The sequence below is a fragment of the Dunckerocampus dactyliophorus genome, chromosome 2 (assembly GCF_027744805.1).
Source record: "Dunckerocampus dactyliophorus isolate RoL2022-P2 chromosome 2, RoL_Ddac_1.1, whole genome shotgun sequence".
In the NCBI taxonomy this organism is placed as follows: Eukaryota; Metazoa; Chordata; class Actinopteri; order Syngnathiformes; family Syngnathidae; genus Dunckerocampus; species Dunckerocampus dactyliophorus.
This window is the reverse complement of record NC_072820.1, coordinates 46,425,410-46,443,903: the sequence shown is the minus strand read 5'-3', so window position 1 is coordinate 46,443,903 and position 18,494 is coordinate 46,425,410. Positions and strand designations below refer to the sequence as shown.

At 40.4% G+C, this 18,494-nt stretch overlaps 1 protein-coding gene and 1 long non-coding RNA gene across 12 annotated transcripts in view; one reads left to right on the top strand and one right to left on the bottom strand.

Annotated features, from left to right (window-relative positions):
• Positions 1-10,346, bottom strand: part of LOC129177000 (uncharacterized) — a 44,293-nt gene extending 33,947 nt beyond the window's left edge. For 3 of the 5 annotated variants that reach the window (XR_008569556.1, XR_008569559.1, XR_008569558.1), the window contains exons 1-4: positions 10,204-10,346; positions 9,767-9,908; positions 9,643-9,687; positions 5,707-5,779 (exon numbers count right to left, since the gene is read on the bottom strand). This is a non-coding gene — a long non-coding RNA (uncharacterized LOC129177000). The remainder of the gene's footprint in view (positions 1-5,706; positions 5,780-9,642; positions 9,688-9,766; positions 9,909-10,203) is intronic. The other 2 variants (XR_008569557.1, XR_008569560.1) reach the window with 1 other exon arrangement.
• LOC129176999 (protein shisa-6) overlaps positions 1-18,494 on the top strand; it is a 124,489-nt gene that overhangs the window by 79,103 nt on the left and 26,892 nt on the right. For 3 of the 7 annotated variants that reach the window (XM_054767668.1, XM_054767667.1, XM_054767664.1), the window contains exon 5: positions 8,372-8,410. The exons of the other annotated variants lie outside the window; for them this stretch is intronic. In XM_054767668.1, coding sequence (XP_054623643.1) covers positions 8,372-8,410 — 39 coding nt within the window. The remainder of the gene's footprint in view (positions 1-8,371; positions 8,411-18,494) is intronic. 7 annotated transcript variants of the gene reach the window in all.

Sequence of the window (18,494 nt, the reverse complement as noted above, 5' to 3'; positions counted from 1 at the left end):
TAATTAAATGTGTGAGGCATTTAGCTTGCAAACGTCCGTCGCGAGCGAACCATGGCAATTAAAGAGAGACGTGGAGGGTTATTGGAGCTGAATGTAATATAACTGAAACAATGTTGATCTCAAATCAAAGGAGAATGTCAAGGTCAAGCTGCGCAGGAAGGGGAGGAGTGAGTCGGCGTAGTGCATGGTGGTGCCTCGATACAGCAGCATAATCAGGGCATTATTAGAGTGTCAAAATAGACATTTTCGTCTCAATTACTCGTGTTTTTTAGTATTCGCAGTAGGTCTTCGAACAGAACCCCATTCGTCAGGGGTTGACTACAAATGTGTTGTAAAAGCAGCAGGACTTTTGGGTTGGGTTCAGTGTCGTAACTATGTTTTCCATGTTTGATAGTCGCCGTACTGACAAGTACGTTTACAATGAGGGAGGGAGGGAGGCCCTTTTGGTCGTCTATCCCTTGTTGTTGTTGTGCTGCAGCCGACTCTCCCTGCTAACACATCAAACCGGCTATATGAAGGATGACTGTAACATCAAAGTCCTGTTCCAATTAGGGAGCACGGCCGGTGCTGTTTACTGTGGAGCCACCAGCAAAATGTGTGCCATTTGTTACCCTGCCTCAGAAGCCTCCATTTTATACATTTCATCCGTCTGCACTCAGTTGTGAACCTTTTGATTCATCTCCGGTCGGTTCCTTGCGAGTAAATTGCATGTTAAAATAAATGACTGCTTTACGCGACTATCCTGTCAGAATGAAAGGATTTGTTTGTTTCCGTGGTATTAAAGAAGGCTGCTAAGTCTTGCTGCGGCATGCTGCAATAACAAGAAAGTATTTGCTGAAACACATTGCAAATATTCTGTAGAATACTGAGGCACGACGAGTGACTAATGCTTCTTCTGCTTGAACACGAATACATTATTGTTATTATTAATATAATAATTATAATGATTAATTATTTCCCTGTCTCAAATAAAGAAGTAGAGTGTGCTTTACCGTACTCTTTAAAGTCTACAAAAGAGCTAAAAAGAGGCCGCTAAGAATGCACGTCACTGGAAGGAAGTTCCGTTAATGCTTAAAATGACCAAAATACGACAAAATGCTGTAAATATTACATGTCATCATGTCATGAATGTACCTGTTACTACATGGTCACAGCATGGATATCAAACATACAACTGGAGGTTTATGGAGGTGTGTTAATAACGGGCTTTGCAGGCTGAATAGGTGTGTCCCGTTACATGCATTAACGAGCTGTCTCTTTTTATATCTTTACAACACACAGAAAAGAGAGGAGTGTGGATGATGGCCAAAACTCCCCAAAAAGTGTAAAAGTGCAGTTTTCCTTTAAAGATGTTAAAGGCAAAGCAAGCAAAGCATGTAGGAGATGATGACGAGTCTGATGGAGAAACATTCCACAGCTATCAATATGTCATCATCGCATTATATTTTGAATGAAAATATCCAGACATTTATTCAGTATTTATGAGAACAACCTCATTGTCCTTGTAGACATGATTTACGCTCCACAAGGTTAATTCTTGGTCTCGGTCTGGTCCATACAGGTGCATTGAGTACAGATTGTCCATGCGGAATCATGTAATAATAAATGTGGGTCTGATGATTAGCAGCCGTTGTTCAATGCACAATTATTGAATCATAAAGTTGAATCAAATCTGTTTAAAGTAACAATGTTCAAGCCAAACCAGGGGAATTATACTGTATAGGTATATCAATGTACAGAAAACAATCTTTTTGAATAAAAATAAGGCTGCCCTCTGTCACCAATTCTGTTCATAACATCACAGAATTTGCAGGCACAGCCAAGGCATCAAGGGGTCCGATTTGGGGACCTTAGGATCTCATCTCTGCTATTTGCAGATCATGTGGTCCTCATGATCTCATCGGGCTGTGACCTTTCATCGGTTTGCAGCTGAGCGTGCTTCTCAGTCGTAAAAGGGTGGGAGTGAGGTCTTGGCCCAGGTGGAGGAGTTCAAGTATCTCGGGGCTTGTTGTTCACAAGTGATGGAAGGCTGGAGCATGGAGATCGACAGGCAGATGTGGTGAAGATGAAGAGAGAGCTGTGCAGGCAAAGCTCTCTATTTACCGGTCAATCTATGTTTTCTCCCTCACGTATGGTCATGAGCTTTGGGTCGTGACCAAAACAATGGCAGTGAGCTATTCCAGGCATGCCCAGCCAGACCTAGAGCACGCTGGAGGGACCATGTCTGGGAACACCTTGGTGTCCCCCGCTAGAGAGGTGGCTTGAGACCGGGAAGTCTGGACTTCCTTGCTATGACTGCTATGCCCGCGTCCCAGACCCAGATAAGGGGAAGAAAATGAATGGATATATTGCATTGCTGGAGACATGGGTTCCCGATCCGACCATTTTTGTTTTATTCTGGCTATTTTTTTTTTATCTTACTAAAATGTATGTTAGTATTTGTAACAAACAGCGCCATGACACGGTATTATCGAATCTTGGACCTCGATGCAGAGACAAACAGTAGAGCATCTACATTCATACCTACCTATTTACATTTTTTGTTCACAAAAAGCGTACTAGAAAGTGGATGAAGAAAGATACAGTATACTAACAAAGGCTGATGGTGGCAAAAAAAGAGGAGAACTACAAGTCAAACTAAAAAAGGTGGGTGAAGCGACAAAGGCAGAAAGATGCTGTAGGAATTTACCCAAGAGGTCAGATATACGACGCATGCAAAAAAACAGGTCAGATGAAGGTACATACAAAGACAACATAAAACGAGAAAGAGCTGGAGGTAAGATGCCCTGTTCAGTGCAATCAGGTGCGTTCAAGGTCAAAGGTCACGGTCAAATTTCTTTGTATCGCACATTTCCAAAGGTTAACTGCCCAAAGTGCTGTACAGCAGCCAATGAAACACAAAACTACACAACACACCTAATAATAGGTTGTACAGCCGAAAGGTAAAAACAGTGGACCACATTGACAGTAAAAACAATAAAAACAATTTTCAAAAACACAATGAAAAACAATAGAAACAATGCCCAGGTTAACCTGTGTTAAAAGCCAGTCTATAAAAGTAAGATTTCAATAAAGCAGCTCTAATGTTTGGGGACCAGCGACAGAGAAGGCCCTGTCACCCCGACATTTAAGATTAGATCTGGAATGGCTAAAAGGAGTTAGCTGTGAGATGGACCTCATAGTTCTAGCAGGAACATAAACGGTCAGTAAGTCAGATAAGTATGAGGGAGCCAGACCATTCAGCGATTTAAAAACCAAAAGAAGAATTTGGAACTGGATCCTGTAAGTAACCGGTAACCATTGCAAAGAGGCCAGGATTGGGGTGATATGTTCCCGTTTCTTGGTGCCAGTTACCAGGCGGGCAGCTGCATTTTGAGCCAGCTGGGGACGATGTATAGAGATGGCTGATCCAGACCACAACACAAGGAATTACAGTAGCCAAAGCGGCAAGTAATAAATAAATGAACAACACACTCAAAGACGTCAGGTGACTCTGCCCCATAAACGCAATCAGAGCTTGATGAAAAGTAGTTTTTATGTGATTGCTCACATAGAGCAGGCACATGAGAAAAAAATGACAACACAAACATAGTAATTCCAAAACGAGCACCAAAAAGCTACGGAGCATAAAAAGAGCACCGTTAAAAAATAGATAAAGTAACAGCTGTGTCAAAAGGATGGTTGAGGCAATGAGGTGGAAGACAGAAAAATGTGTTAGTAACACAAAAAGGTAGCAAGTATAAAACACTTCTATGACGACTTCTAAGATGGTAAACACTGGGCAACCAATACAAAATAAACAGGCAGAACAGAAACACAGAACGGAACAATCATGATTATGTTCTTATTTCTGGCAACGGCGTGTTTGGCACATCTGAGGCTCTATGTTAGAATCCATCCTGGACTAGTGATGGGAATTTTCGGCTATTTTAAGTGAGATGACTCTTTTGGCTCGGCAAATTGCTTTAAAAATGTAATTCTAACTTTAAAAAACTAAATTACAGTAATCCCTCGTTTATCGTGGTTAACTGGTTCCAGACCCCACCGTTTGTGAATTACAGCAGAGTAGGATTCCTTATTTATTAACACAATATTTTCATAGTTAGAACATATAAAACCTGCTTACGCCCTCCTACGTATGGGTTTGAACATTATTAGAGCCCTGTGGACATGACATAACAGCCACATAGTCACCTTTACATTCATACTACCCACTATGTTGTGAGATAATTCAAACCTGCAATAAAAGCCTGTTGTTCCGGCAATAAAGTCTGGTGCTTCTTAATGCTTCATATTTGTATTTTAGTTAATTTAGCCATTTTTATGCTTCAAAATGCTTTGTTTAGGCCAAAAAAATATAAAACTTGCTTAAATATTACTAATAGGCCAAATTCAACCATGAAACAGCAATGATTTAATTGTTAATATATTTTTGAAAGATTTTTGATAGTGTGAAGCCGTGAAATTCGAACCGTGAAGTGGCGAGGGACGACTGGATAGCTAATTACAACTAAAATTAATTAGAAAATACAAAAACAAAGACCCATCACAATTAGACAAAAAGGTCCAGTCTGACTGTGTGTATTGTTTGTAAATTTTCCACTATTTCCATTGACACATCAACATAATATCAATTAAAAAATGTAACCTAAAAGACAAAGCAGCAGCAGTTTTTGGTAGTCTTTAGCAAAGATTGGCGTTTAGAAACCAAAAAAATGCCATTTTCCTCACCTCTTCAGTGTGTATTCTGAAATTATGCATTCTTTCCACTCTCTTCCGTATCACCCACCCCCCCAGTCGCGTGCAGCTCTAGCAGAAAAACTGACTTCAAAGAGCTGTCTCCCATCGTTCACTTCAAGGAGCTGGATCGTTCGTGAATGACCCATCATTAGCTTGGACTTACTGGCTTCCCCTCTCCCCCCCCAAAACATACATGTTTGGATAAATGGAGACTCCAAATTGGCCAACGGTGTGAATGATTGTGTATATGTGTCCTGCTACTACTGGTAATACTGGTTGGTGATCAGTACGGGAGGTACTCAGCTCCCCCCGACCCTGAACAGGATAAGCAGTCGAAATCAATGTTCTTATTCCCTTGGCTTGATTTAATGTTCAATTGACTGCATGGTTCTGCTCCAGAAGTGTATGTGATACATACGTGAATGAGATGCGCTTGAGGATCCATTGTGTATGTTAGCAGTAACATGCTGACCTGTGATTCCACGTAAACCACCAGCAGTTGTCAGTACATATCGGTGACAGAGCTGTTTTTTTTTTCTACCACACCCACCTTGTCTTATGAATGTACCGGTTCATTTGCTCAGTGAGTTTTAGCTCAGCACTGCCATGCATATTGTTCTGGGGAACGCCTCTCTTCCACGTGGGAGGTAGCGGCAATGAAAAAGGTGATAGCAAATCGATACTGATGGATCAAAGGGGTGACGGGTGTCTGTGGTTACTTTTTATCAACTCCTCCTTTATGTCCACGGATATCCTCTTCTTTTGTGTGAGGGAGAGGGAGGGAGCCGGAGGAAGGACACTTGATGCCGTGTGTAACATGTAAATAAAAGCTAATGTAATGTATTGTCCATGTAAAGTGAGGAACATAAGTGTTTAGCCCCTCACAGATATGAATGTAATTTGTATTGTATTGAGGGAAATAAGTACGGTATTTCATCCCAATGTAAATCCTGGTCTATTTCTTACCAAGCTTATTCTCGCTGGTCTTGTAGTTCAGTCCAGTCTTGTGCAGGTCGACAGTCTTGGGGGATCTGGGGCCCTTGATAGGACGTGGAAGAGACTGGCTGTAAATATCCTCTTTCATCCAGATCATTGTATTCTCAGGGCATCATTGAGCATGAGCATCTCTTCAAGGATTCAAAGTATTTATCCTGTGAAGGTAGAAGCATGTCCAGACAAGGATGGTTTCGCTCTTTGTGGTGTCAAATTAAGATGCCCAGCCTCTGCCAGCCCTTAGATCCTGCACCAACTCCTCTGACCAGGACTGTCCCACCCAGTCATTGAGCATGAACTGATGAAGGCTCCTCGGATGAGAGGCGAAGCGTTTTCTAAGACAACCTCAACAGTCTGGTTGCAATCGATTCAATGCCCTGAGAAAATGGAAGCGACTGTTTCTGTGACAGGTGTCTTTTCCCCACATAATGAGTTGAGATAAGGAGTACACTACTTTCCAAGAGGGACAGGACTAATGTGTGTGCTTCATGGACAACAGCTGGTCTGTGGGGATCAGAACGCAAGTTATTTTTTCTGGATTTTTCCATACTCCGTTACAATAAACCTAGCAGACCTACTAGACTGTTCATATCTTTGTAAAGGGTAAACTTCCGAAATCAGCACGGCGATCAAATACTTACTTTGCCCATTGTAACTAGGGTTGCAAAGTGGCAGAACATTTTCAGGAACTTTCCTGAAGATTTCTGAACATTTTCCATGGGAAGTTCAGTTGGGGAATTTCGGAAATGTTATCATAGAAAGCTGTATAAATTATTTTGTTGTTTTTATTTATTGGATTGGAGTGGAGCCTTGGTTAGTGTCAATAATTTGTTCCAGTAGGTCCAATTGTTATCGAAACGTTAACTGTATCCATTTTCCCATAAGAAATTCTGTAAATCCAATTAATTTGTTCCAGTAACCCCAAAATATGTATACAAAACACGTTTTTATAGTTTTATAATTATAGTTTGACGTGCTATTCGAAATGCATGTAAATACATATAAATGATGAATGAAAGGGATAAATTCACATTTAAGGTGACTTTTACCTTCACTGAAGATGACATCCTTGTGACTGAAAACAGGAAGGTGGTGGTGGTGGTGGTGGTGGTTGATCTCGCTGCCACATTGTGTCTTTGGGAACAGTCATGTCTTCAGTGAAGATAAGTCACCTTAAATGTTCATTTGTCCCTTTCATTCATCATTTTTATGCATTTAGAATTGTTTTCTGCATGTAAAACTATAAAAACACGTTTTGTGTTGACATTTTTGTCAACTGCAGATGACACACACAAGTGACAAAAGCTCCGGTTCCGATTTGTTTTGTTTAGCTAGCTAATAAAATGCTAACAAAAAGAATGTTTAGAGATTTAAAAAAGATATTATATATATATATATATATATATATATATATATATATATATACTCATGCAGTGCATTAACAACATGACACGCGTCATACTGTATGCTAACCGGAGAATGCACAAAGGCCGAGGCTAAATTGTGGCGTAAATTTTTGCTGTTAAAGGAAAACTGCACTTTTTTGGGAATTTTGCCCATCATCCACAATCTTTATGTGAGACATCAACAGATATGTCTCTCTTTTCTGTGTGTTTTAAAGACATAAAAACAGATAAAGAGCCAGCTTATTACTTTACATATGGGACATACTTATTCCTCCTATGAAGTCGTCTGAAAAAATCTCCAAAAAGCACCAACAACGCTTTATTGACATATACTGTAATGTGATGTGCATGTAACCGATCGGCAGCAACATTGTTATTATTATTATTAACATTGTTACGCCAATCGAACTACATTGGCATATTGACACTTAGCCATAACACACCGGCTAGCTACCAGCCGGCTAGCGACTAGCTTCACCACAGACTCGACCGCAGCGCGCCAGCATCGCGCTCACAACACCTCAGACACCACCCAAAGGTAAGGCTACATATTCGAGACGCCGCCACTGCTGCTGTGTTTTTATTTCTGAATTTGGAAACGTTAACGCTAGGTGTAGGCGTTCGTTTCTACGACGTAGCTATGTGAAATCAATGTGCCAAGCAAGGAAGGTCCGGTAATGCTTACAATGGCCAAAATACGCAAAATACTGTGTTACATGTTATCATGAATGTACCTGTTACTACATGGTCACAGCATGGATAGAAAACCATAAAACATTTCTGGAGGTGTTTTAATAGCAGTCTTTGTAGGCAGCATAGGTGAATTGCTTTTTATCTGTTTTTATGTCTTTAAAACTCACAGAAAAGAGAAAGACGTATGTGTTCATGTCGCACATACGGATTGTGGATGATGGGCAAAATTTGTAAAAAAAAAAAAAAAAAAAAAAAAAGTGCATTTTCCTCAAAGTGAAAAACACGCGAACCGGGGCGGACACTAACCAAGGTTCTGCGGTATCAAGTTTACATCTGGTAATTGTTGGTATACTAAATACGAACCTACCTGTTGTAGATTTCATTCCTATGCATTCCAATTATATTCCTGCTAATTCCCATGGGAAGTTTGCAACTTTGCAAATGTGTTGTTTGTACCCCTTCATGAAAATGTGACTGTCTGTTGTATTATCATTCAGGTGGAACAGTTTAATAAATAACCACTTGGTTCTGTTTTCTAGGAGAAAAATATTGGCCGGTCCGCTCCCAGAGTCACCATGGTAGGCATGGCTCTTCTTTGTTAAAGGGTCAAAGTTGCCTCTAATGACTGACATGTCTCTTTAGCGTTGAGCATATGAGTGTTGAAGACTGATTGATGTAATCTGAATTTTCATGTTATGATCAGTGTTTGGAGGCAGCTTTTACCTGGAGTAGTAAATTGTAGACTATTGCCTCTACCCTGTGTATTCCCCTGCCCCCCTGATACAAAGCTCTCCTGTCGTGTGTAGTTTAGTCCCTCTGCTCTTGTTCAAGGGGTTTAACTGTACATGCACTACTATTTAAAGCCCGTCAATGCCAATTGGATAGGTCAAAACAGAACATAGAAATCTTACAGATAGAATCCAGCTCATCGTGTGCCATTAGCAGTAAAATTCACATTTCTTTTTTGGCTCCAAAAGGTTACCTAAAACAGAATTTTGACTGCTCATCATATAACATTTACAATTTTAAGTAACGGAGATGCAATAAGAGAGAACATAGGAAACCGTTTCCATGCACACAATATTGCGGTTAAAGTTGATATTGTCTTCAAAACAAGACATGTTTGTATCCACAGGCAATAAGAATATTCATGTACATGTTCATCAGCGTATTCCCAATATTGTGAGTAATAACGTCATGATGTCAAAACAAAACAAACATATTTTTTTTTCCAAATTCAAAAAAGAAATGATGCCGAACATTTGAAGACCATCAATTGAAACCTGCATGTGACTGTGAAAAAGAATCAATTGGACTTTGGATCCACCAATCAACTTTGGATGGACAGTCATGTCCAAACATTTTGAGAATGACACAAATATTCATTTTCAAGTTTGCTGCCTCCGTTTTTATGATTGAAATTTGCATGTGTAACCCAGGTCTCATGTAGTTAATTTATAAATACTGGAGTGATTAATACAATAAGACTGGGCCTGAGTTTGTGTGTTTTGTACACAATAATTTGCAATGTAGAGACCTCCACAACTGTATTTTAGATATAGATGAACATAAATTTATTTACACCCAAAATTCAAAATGACCCTTTCTGATGAAAGAATAAATTTAAATAAAATGTCCACAATATCAAATAAAGTTTCCCAAATAAAATACCAGATCAATTTATATGTTCTGAGTCTTTCAAATGACCTCTTGATCACAATGAAGTGAGCAAAAAATAAAGCACAATAACTCAAAGTGTCCAAACTGTACAACTATTTAGTTTCCTTGTTTAAACCCAGTTCAAACTTACTTCAACCAGTTGCAGGCCTGTGTCGTTGCTTGGGTGCGGTGAGGCCTAAAAAACAAAATGGCCACTTCACTCAAGAAGAGCACAAAATAAAAGCGCGTGCACAATAAGTCAATTGGGTACTCACGAATCCTTATGAGGGGTTAGGGAGAGCGATAACGTGTGGATATGCAGTCTTCAGATGCTCTCTTTGATGTTAGCACACTTAGCATCCAACAGCAAAGCAAGGCAGAGCAGCATCACTCAGCAGGCCCAGCCCAGAATCATATCTGAAATACAGCAAACAGGGTAAGAACACAGTATAGCAGCACAGCAGAGCAGCAGAAACAGCAGGGCCCATCCACCGGGAAAGCACCATCTCCTTTAAGCACATAAACTCCATTGAGCTACCATGAAACACTACATCATGTCGAATTAGCGTTTAGCTGGATACACATCACAATGCTAAATTATGATACCAAGGCCTAATCACATGTGTGATTGCTAGGCTAACTAGCGATTGCTAAATGGCATTACATTTCCATACTTTTACAGCTACAACAAGTAGTTACAGCATATATTCACCTTTTGCAGTTCACAAGAAGTTAATATCAGGACCACGGGTAGTCGACCTTTGATGATAAAGTTATTTGTTACAACTTAACAATGTCTTGTTGTGCACTCTCCCGACGATAACGTCTTTCTGCTTCCCGCTCCCTCTGTCCAACCTGCACTTTCTCTTAGTCCCGCCCCCAACACTTTGGATTGGCTGTCACATTTACAGAGACCCAATGACAATACAGACATGAAATGATTGACAGACTGCTACTAACGCGTTAGAAATACAACTCATACATGTTGCACGTCAACCACACTTTCAAATAACAGATATTGCAAACGACCATAAAACGTTATTTATTCAACTATTAAACTGTAAATATGAGATTTATATCTTTTAACCAATTTGAATATTCTCAACTCCTTTTTAATGCATTATCACAATAATTAACTTCCTATCATGCACTGTATGCTGGATAATTTTATACAGGGCTACACATGCACTCCAGAATGTTATGAAGAGTGATAAGAGTCCCAGAGCCCTGCCACAATAGGAGCAGCTGACATCATGTTAGTGAATATCTGGTTAACATAAGTGAGTGTTGGCATACTACATATACTACATACATACTAGTACATACTAGGCTGCAGATGACTCTGTCATTCTGATTGAGTGAGAATACCAGACTGGAAGCTTTAAAAAGGAGGGTGGTGCTTGAAAGCTTTGTTTTTTCTCCGTTAACCACGGTTACCTGCAAGGAAACACGTGCAGTCATCATTGCTTAGCACAAAAAGGGCTTCACAGGCAAGGATATTGCTGCTAGTAGGATGGCACCTAAAACCAATCATTTATCAGATCATTAAGAACTTCAAGGAGAGAGGCTTCAGGGTGCCCAAGAAAGTCCAGCAAGCATCTGAACTGTCTCTGAAAGTAGAGTTAGCTGCAGGATGGGTGCACCACCAGGACAGCGCTTGCTCAAGAATGGTTGCAGGCAGGCGTGAGTGCATCTGCATGTGCAGTGAGGCAAAGACTTTTGGAAGCTTGGTGTCAAGAACGGCACATAAAAGCCACTTCTCTCCAGGGAAAACATCAGGGACAAACTGGCATTCTGCCAAAGGTACAGGTGTAGGACTCCTGAAGACTGGGGTAGAACCATTGTCTCTTAGGAATCCCCTTTCTGATTGTTTGGGGCATCCAGAAAAAAGAAAACATGGGCGCTACCATCAGTCCTGTGTCAGGCCAACAGTAAAGCATCCTGAAATCATTCATGTGTGGGGTTGCTTGTCAGCCAAGGGAGTGGGATCACTCACAATTTAGCCAAAGAACACAGCCATGAGTAAAGAATGGTATCAAAACAACGTCCGAAAGCAGCTTCTCCCAACCATCTAAGAACAGTTTAGTGACGAACAATGCCTTTTCCAAAAGGCAAAAATGAAAAACTTAGTGGCGTGGGGAGCAATATAGCAACAGAAGATCTAAAAACACTTAAGCAGCAAACTTTTTGAAAACCAAATGTTGTGTCATTCTCAAAATGTTTGGCCACGACTGAGTAGTTCAACTTTGAAGATCACATGTGATTGTAAAAACTACTTGTAGTAGAACTTTCGATCTTAACGTTATAGACAAACGACAAAGGTGTACTGTGGTGAGTTGCGTTACAGACAAAAAAGGTCACCCCAAAGGTCAGACAAAAACCAAAACGTACGAAAACTCAAAAAAAAATTTCCATAGGAAATAAGGTACTGTGAATTACAAGTAATCTGTTTCAGACACCCAGAAATATGAACAAAAACACATTTTATAGAGAATAATGAGAGTTTTACATGCAGAAAGCAATACAAAAGAGCTGTACAGGTATACTTGCTCACCTGAACATGATTAGAAACTTCAGCAGCAGGTACAACACTTTCTGTCATGTGTCTCCCTTAAACTGTCAACATGTGTTTACTAGCTAACTTTACATTAGAGTGTTATTGTAACAGATGCTACCTTCACAATTTGCTACGTGTCATTTCTTGATTTCAACAGTTTTTCTCACCTCTTTATCAAATTTCTGACACTTGCCATTTTCTTTTGTAGTCATGGTGGGTTATTTTGCAGCCGTAATAAAAAACAAAAACCAAAACACACAGAATACTCAGAAGTGCATGCGCATGAACGCCTCATCACCGCAGGGGCGAGTTAAGACAACATAAGGAGACAGAAACGGAGTTTTGTGTGCTTTCTATGAACAATTAAACCACCCACACACTTATAGTAAAGATGACTAAAGAACATGAACTTGTATGACGTCCCCATCGGCAATGTACTACATCAACAGTGACTTACCCTCCCCACTTGGTCCCGCGAGTCCAGTTCTCCTGCCGTATCCCTGCGCACTGTCGCCTCTCCATTCTTGTGTATGTGATGAAGACGCTCGCATTTTCTTCCGCTGTGGAACACACACGTAAACAAGATGGCCACGGCGCTCCATCACGGAAGAAGACGCAAGCGTCTTTATCACAAGGTCCAAGTCGGGGGGGGGGGTAAGTCTCTATTGATGTAGTACACTGCTGTGGGAAAGGGGTAGTGGTTCTTTAAGAGTTGGGACACCATGGAAAGATTCCGGTCAGAGAGTCATTTAATCATCTTTATTATGTAGGTGGATGGGCTCTTTAGAAATGTGTGTTAGTCCATTGAAATTGGGTTTGTCCAAAGGAGCGGATTTGTCCAAGTAGCTGTGTGTCCAAAGGCTTGTATGTGTGTGGTCTAAACAATAGGAACACATGAAAGTACAACAATGCCAAATAAAGCAGCCAAATAGCACTCACATGACACAAATAAGGGCAGGCACAGTACACATATCAAGTCATGCTAAGAGATGATGACGAACATGCTAGCCGGTGAGCCAGCTAGCAAACAACCACAAGCACATGGCTCAGGAGTGTACCCCAATCACACTACATCCAACAAACTAGCTTTCATTTAGCTTCCTACACAGTGACAATCATGCAACAACAAACACTGATAAAAGAATCATCAAACTCACCTTGTTGAGTCATACAACGCACACTTCATACCCCACTTGGGAAGCAAGCTCATACTAGCAAACTGCTACCAGTGCTCAGCTAGCTCCTTTTGTAAGACGGTTGCATTCAAGTACATCACGTACCTCTCAGGAACAAGTTGCTGCTGCATTCATGGACACTTGGACATCACAGAAAAGGCTACAAATGTTCTACTTAACAGACATCAAAGTTACACAAATAGACTTTCAGACACTGCTGATGAGGATGTCATACAACTTCATGTCAAAAAATCCGAACTATCCCTTAAAGGATTCGTGAAGGACTCTAAAGTCCTGACACACATTTTGTCTTGCAGTTTTTCATCATATTCCCAAATGTGCGACATGAGGCATTGGCGGTTTCATTGGAGTTAAATAAACAACAAACGCAAAGAAAAAACTAAACATTGCGGCAAGTTAAAGAAACCGCAAAATTGAGCAAAAGATGCCACAGACCTCTGTATGCTCTTCCATCTTGTGTTTAATATCAGTCGCTCATCAGCTGATTTTGAGTAGCTCACGAAAGGGTCAAATAATATTTTCTTAAACTCTTAGTATTTGTATAACTATTTCATTCAGACATTATGACTCTGTTTCATGACAAACTATACCACAAAATAGCATAAAAACATGGCCGCACTTGTGGTACCTTGGTTAGTGTACCCCCACCCACGGTTAGCTTATTGTCTCGGTTTGCGTACATTTCTCAGTTTGCGTATAATATGGCGCACATTTGCTTGTTTTATTAATATACTGCATGAGTCCAACTGTGTTTGTGATGTGTTTTTACCACAAAATATCCCTCAGCAGCCTGTTACTATCAGCATGATAGTAACAGGTCATTGTTCCCCAGCTCCGTCTATGAAAGTTGTAAGTCACTTTGATAACGAAGGTGAGCAACATTACTGAAATAAGAAATAACAGCAAAACAGGAAGGTGGTGTCCGTGTGGATCTTGTTGCCTCATCGCTATCTTTGTCAACAATCTAGTAAATCAAGGTAAAGGTGACCTTAAATGTTCATTTATCCCTTGTATGCATTTTTTTATTGTTTGCTGCATTTAAAAGTACAATTGTAAAACTATTTTTAAAGAAAGTATTTTGGGAACATATTCGGAACGGATTAATTGGATTTGCATTATTTTCTATGGTAAAAATGGATTCAGTTATAGTGCGTTTTAATGGATTAATGACGCTAGCTGAGGTTCCGCTGTACAATTTCAATGCTGCCGGTCGTATACAGTGAAAACAGCACAAATAGCTCACTGCTCCTTTCTTTTTGTAAAAGTAGCTCTAATAGTGATGACAGTTGGTCGGCACCTGTGCTAGAAAGAAATGCATACTGAAAGTCAACATGCGGATGAGCAACATTGTTGTTTTCAGGCACAATGTGGGTTGTGGATACCAACATTCTGTTCGTGGTGTTGCAAAATAAGCTTATTCAGTTTGTTTGGGTCGAAATAAGATTTGAAAATAAGTCTTACAAAAAGGCCGTTTTCATTTTGTGAAAGTAGCTCTGACAAAGAAAAAGGTTGGCGACCTGTTAGCGCAAGATTTTTTCATTGTCTAAAAAAACCCTCACCGAGTGGCTGTCAATTTCAGAGTCACTGTCTCAGATTTGTTTTACAGTGTTGATTATTGAAGCAAAAACATAGAAAACACCTCCTTGGCAGCGAGACGTTGATTATACAGTATGTGTGATTGGGGGACCAAGTCAGTGGTTTGCAAGTCCCAAGTCTTTAATCAATAGTCTCGAGTCATGTCTCAAGTAAAGATGTGGAATTCCAAGTCAATCTCAGGTCAAGACAAGACAGTTCAAGTCCGAAGTCGTAGGCTTGAAATTCACAAGTCACAAGTCATAAGCACTGTTTAGTGTTAAAATGCCATTTTAGCAATGTAACAATCTATTAACGTTGACAAATTCAATGAATACAGTTTGTATTTTGGATTTTGTAAATAAAGTGGACACGTGTGACAAGACTCAGTCACAGAAAAAGAGTGCTGACTCAGCATTCAGGATTTATGTAATCCACACATTTGTTGATTGTTCTTAAACCCGATTAGACACTAATGGATGCTCTCAATGAGGCAGATTTAAAGGGAAAATATGTTGCCTTGCTGGAAATAACATAATAACGATCACGTTAGCTGAATGCTTTGAATGGGGACACATTTGACATTTCTTTTACACATCCTTTGACAATCTCACGTATTTTCAAGTCATCAGACAAAAGTCAAAGTCAAGTCCCGAGTCACTGATGTCGAGTTTGTAAGCCTTGAGTCCAAAGTCAACAAAATTGTGACTGGCTACATTATAATAGTTATCCAAAAGTTAGCATGCGTAAAAGTCTATATATTGATGTGTGTGTATTTAGCACGCAAACATATCAAAACTTAATCCCTTTCATACTCGTGACAGCCCTTCCAACGGTATAAGTGGCATTTCTCAACAATAAAAACTCACTGAACAAGCACATTTATTTACTCTAGCAAAGTCGCAAAGATATGTACAGATATGTTCACATTTACAGTAACCAAAGTCTCCTCTTTACTTTGATACCAAGATCTTTCAAGCCTTGTGCATGAAATCTTATTTGTTTTGGATGTTTTGTCTTGCAAAATGGCCCTCTTACGCCCCGGGTTGAAGAGGTTGGAGATACATATTATACATATTCCATTTGTATTACAGAAAATGTATACATTATAAAGTGCACTGATGTGAAATAAGTTGGCTGTAGAACAAAATGTTCTGTATCAAAGGTCTGAAACACATCCATTATGTACTGTTACACCCCGGAAAGGCTCGATTAATTCCACTGATGCATTGTTTTTGTTTTTGACTCAAACCCCCTTGGTGTAAGAGCTGCTTGGGCCTAATTAAGAAGAATCTCACTAAAAACCAGGACATACCATATTTACATACTGTAACAATATTCTGTATTGTTTGTTGCAGCTGGCCCACATTGTATTTTTTTCATCATGTTGTGCCTTAAACCCCAACTGATCCATTTTCCCTCCTCTGTTCAAATCCCCACTCTTGTATCTGAGCTGTATGTTTTCAACTGTTTCACTGGAGTCTTTTCTGTGTCGTCCGCTTCAATGAATGTGCTCTTCAACTGTGCTTCTCAGTGGAGAGGAGGGCTGGTCTATGAAGGCATGGATAAGGGCAGTTTTGATGATGTTACTTCTTTTATTTTAAGAAGACATCAGATAAATCTGTGCTTATCCTTGCTCACGATATACGGACCCTCCTCTTCTTCCTCTACCTCTTCCTCGCCTCCGCTCAAAGGAAGTCTGCCTTTCAACAGCCCACAAATGGAGTCAGTTGGTATGTCAATCAACTGTTGGGAATTTTTTTTATTTTTTTTCTCTATACAGTGGAACCTCGGTTAGCATCATTAATCCGTTCCAACCAAAACTCTAACCTAACTGAACTCTAACCAAATAAATTTTTCCCATAAGAAATCATTCAAATGCAATTAATCTGTTCCAAATACCCAAAAATGTTAACACAAAACCCTTTTTTTGCAATTCCATACATACAAATGCATATAAATGATGAATGAAAGGGATGAATAAACATTTAACATCACATTTACCTTGATTGAAGATTTGATTGTAGCAGCAACGGACGAGGAGAAGAGGGCTCCACGGCACTTTTGTGTTTTGGGTTATTTCTTGAATTAAATCATGTTTCTCACTTACTTTGGCAAAGTGCTAGCACTTGCAAGTCTCTTTGGCTCCATTGTGGGTTATTTTTCTTAGTCATAAAAGAAAAGCAGAGGCTAACGGGGTTAGTTAGCAAGGAACTCCAGAGTCAACCGCTGATGATGACGTCTTAAGACAGGTGACGGAGCTGACTTCCGGACGTTTTGTGATAAAAATATGTTACGATTACAGTTGGAAACAGTGTATTAATAACATGACAAGACACGCACCATATTGTACGTGGGGCAAAATTTGGGAGTAAATTTCCAACGTAAACCATAACATAACGTAACTGGGGGGTACGCCAACCAAGGTTCCACTCCACTGTAACAGTGCGGCCATTGTTTTTATGCTATTTTGTAGGAGTGTGACAAAATATGAATATATTGCTTATATATATTTAACCCCTACAATGGTCTGGGGAGTACACTAACCAAGGTTCCACTGTGTATACAGTATATATCTACGGGTGTATCTAAAAACATGAATTCTATGATGGCACGTCAGATGGAGATGACACTGTTACACTGTTGATGGTTACCTGTGCAGAAATGTATCTCACCTTTGAGCTGTACGATTAGCGGTAGGAACATCATAAAGCTTTACTTCAATAAAATGGATTTTTTATTGCCTTGTAACACACAGGGTCACACTCGACCACATGGGTTCATTGTGTCATACTTCATAGTGAACTGATATGAGGTGCAACCTCCTGGCCTTCCCCGTCCCTGCTCAGGCTATCAGGGAGCGTTTGTCAAATCGGAGAGGCAGGGCTATGTCAAGTAACCACTTGGGTTGTGGTGTCTTGGGGGCGATTCTGAGTTATGAGGTAAAGGGTGATGTTTACTGAAAGCGAGGATAGAAGCAGGCCAAACTGGCATTGTGCTGCATTTGGGAAAAAAACAGAGCATTGCAATCTGTAGCTCATTAGTGAATGCAGAACAAAATCTGAGTAATTTAAAATGTGCCTTCATTGCTGTTTTCATGAGCAGATGTGAGATTTAGGTATGGTACGGCAATGTTTTATATTTGTAGAGGATCAGTATACTCGATCCATCCCCCCGTCCATCACTACTCATCCACTTATCTGGATCCGGGTTGCAAGGGCAGAAGTCCAGACTTCCCGGTCTCTGGCCACCTCCTCCAGGTCCACTGGAATCTATCTGCGAAACAACCCCTCCAGCATGTCTAGTTCTACCTCGGGGCCTCATCCCGGTTGGGCATGCCTGGAACACCTCACCAGGGAGGCATCCAGGCGTCCATCATCCGAACATGATGCCTGAGCCACCTCAACCGGATGACCGATCTCCTCACCCTGATAGGGAAAACCATCAGGAGATGGAAGCCGCTTCTACCCACGGGCGTAAGGCTTTGTCCCCTACAAACTGAGGCTATTATGGCTGTTAACATTCAGCGGTTAAATGTGAACACTCTTTGTCAGTTGTTAAATGTCAAGCCCTTAGTGGATTCTCTTCCCTTTGCTGCAAGAGGATGCCATGGATGTGCTGGTGTCACTGGGCTGTCACAGAACCAGTGGGACACACACAACTGCATTCATACTTGTC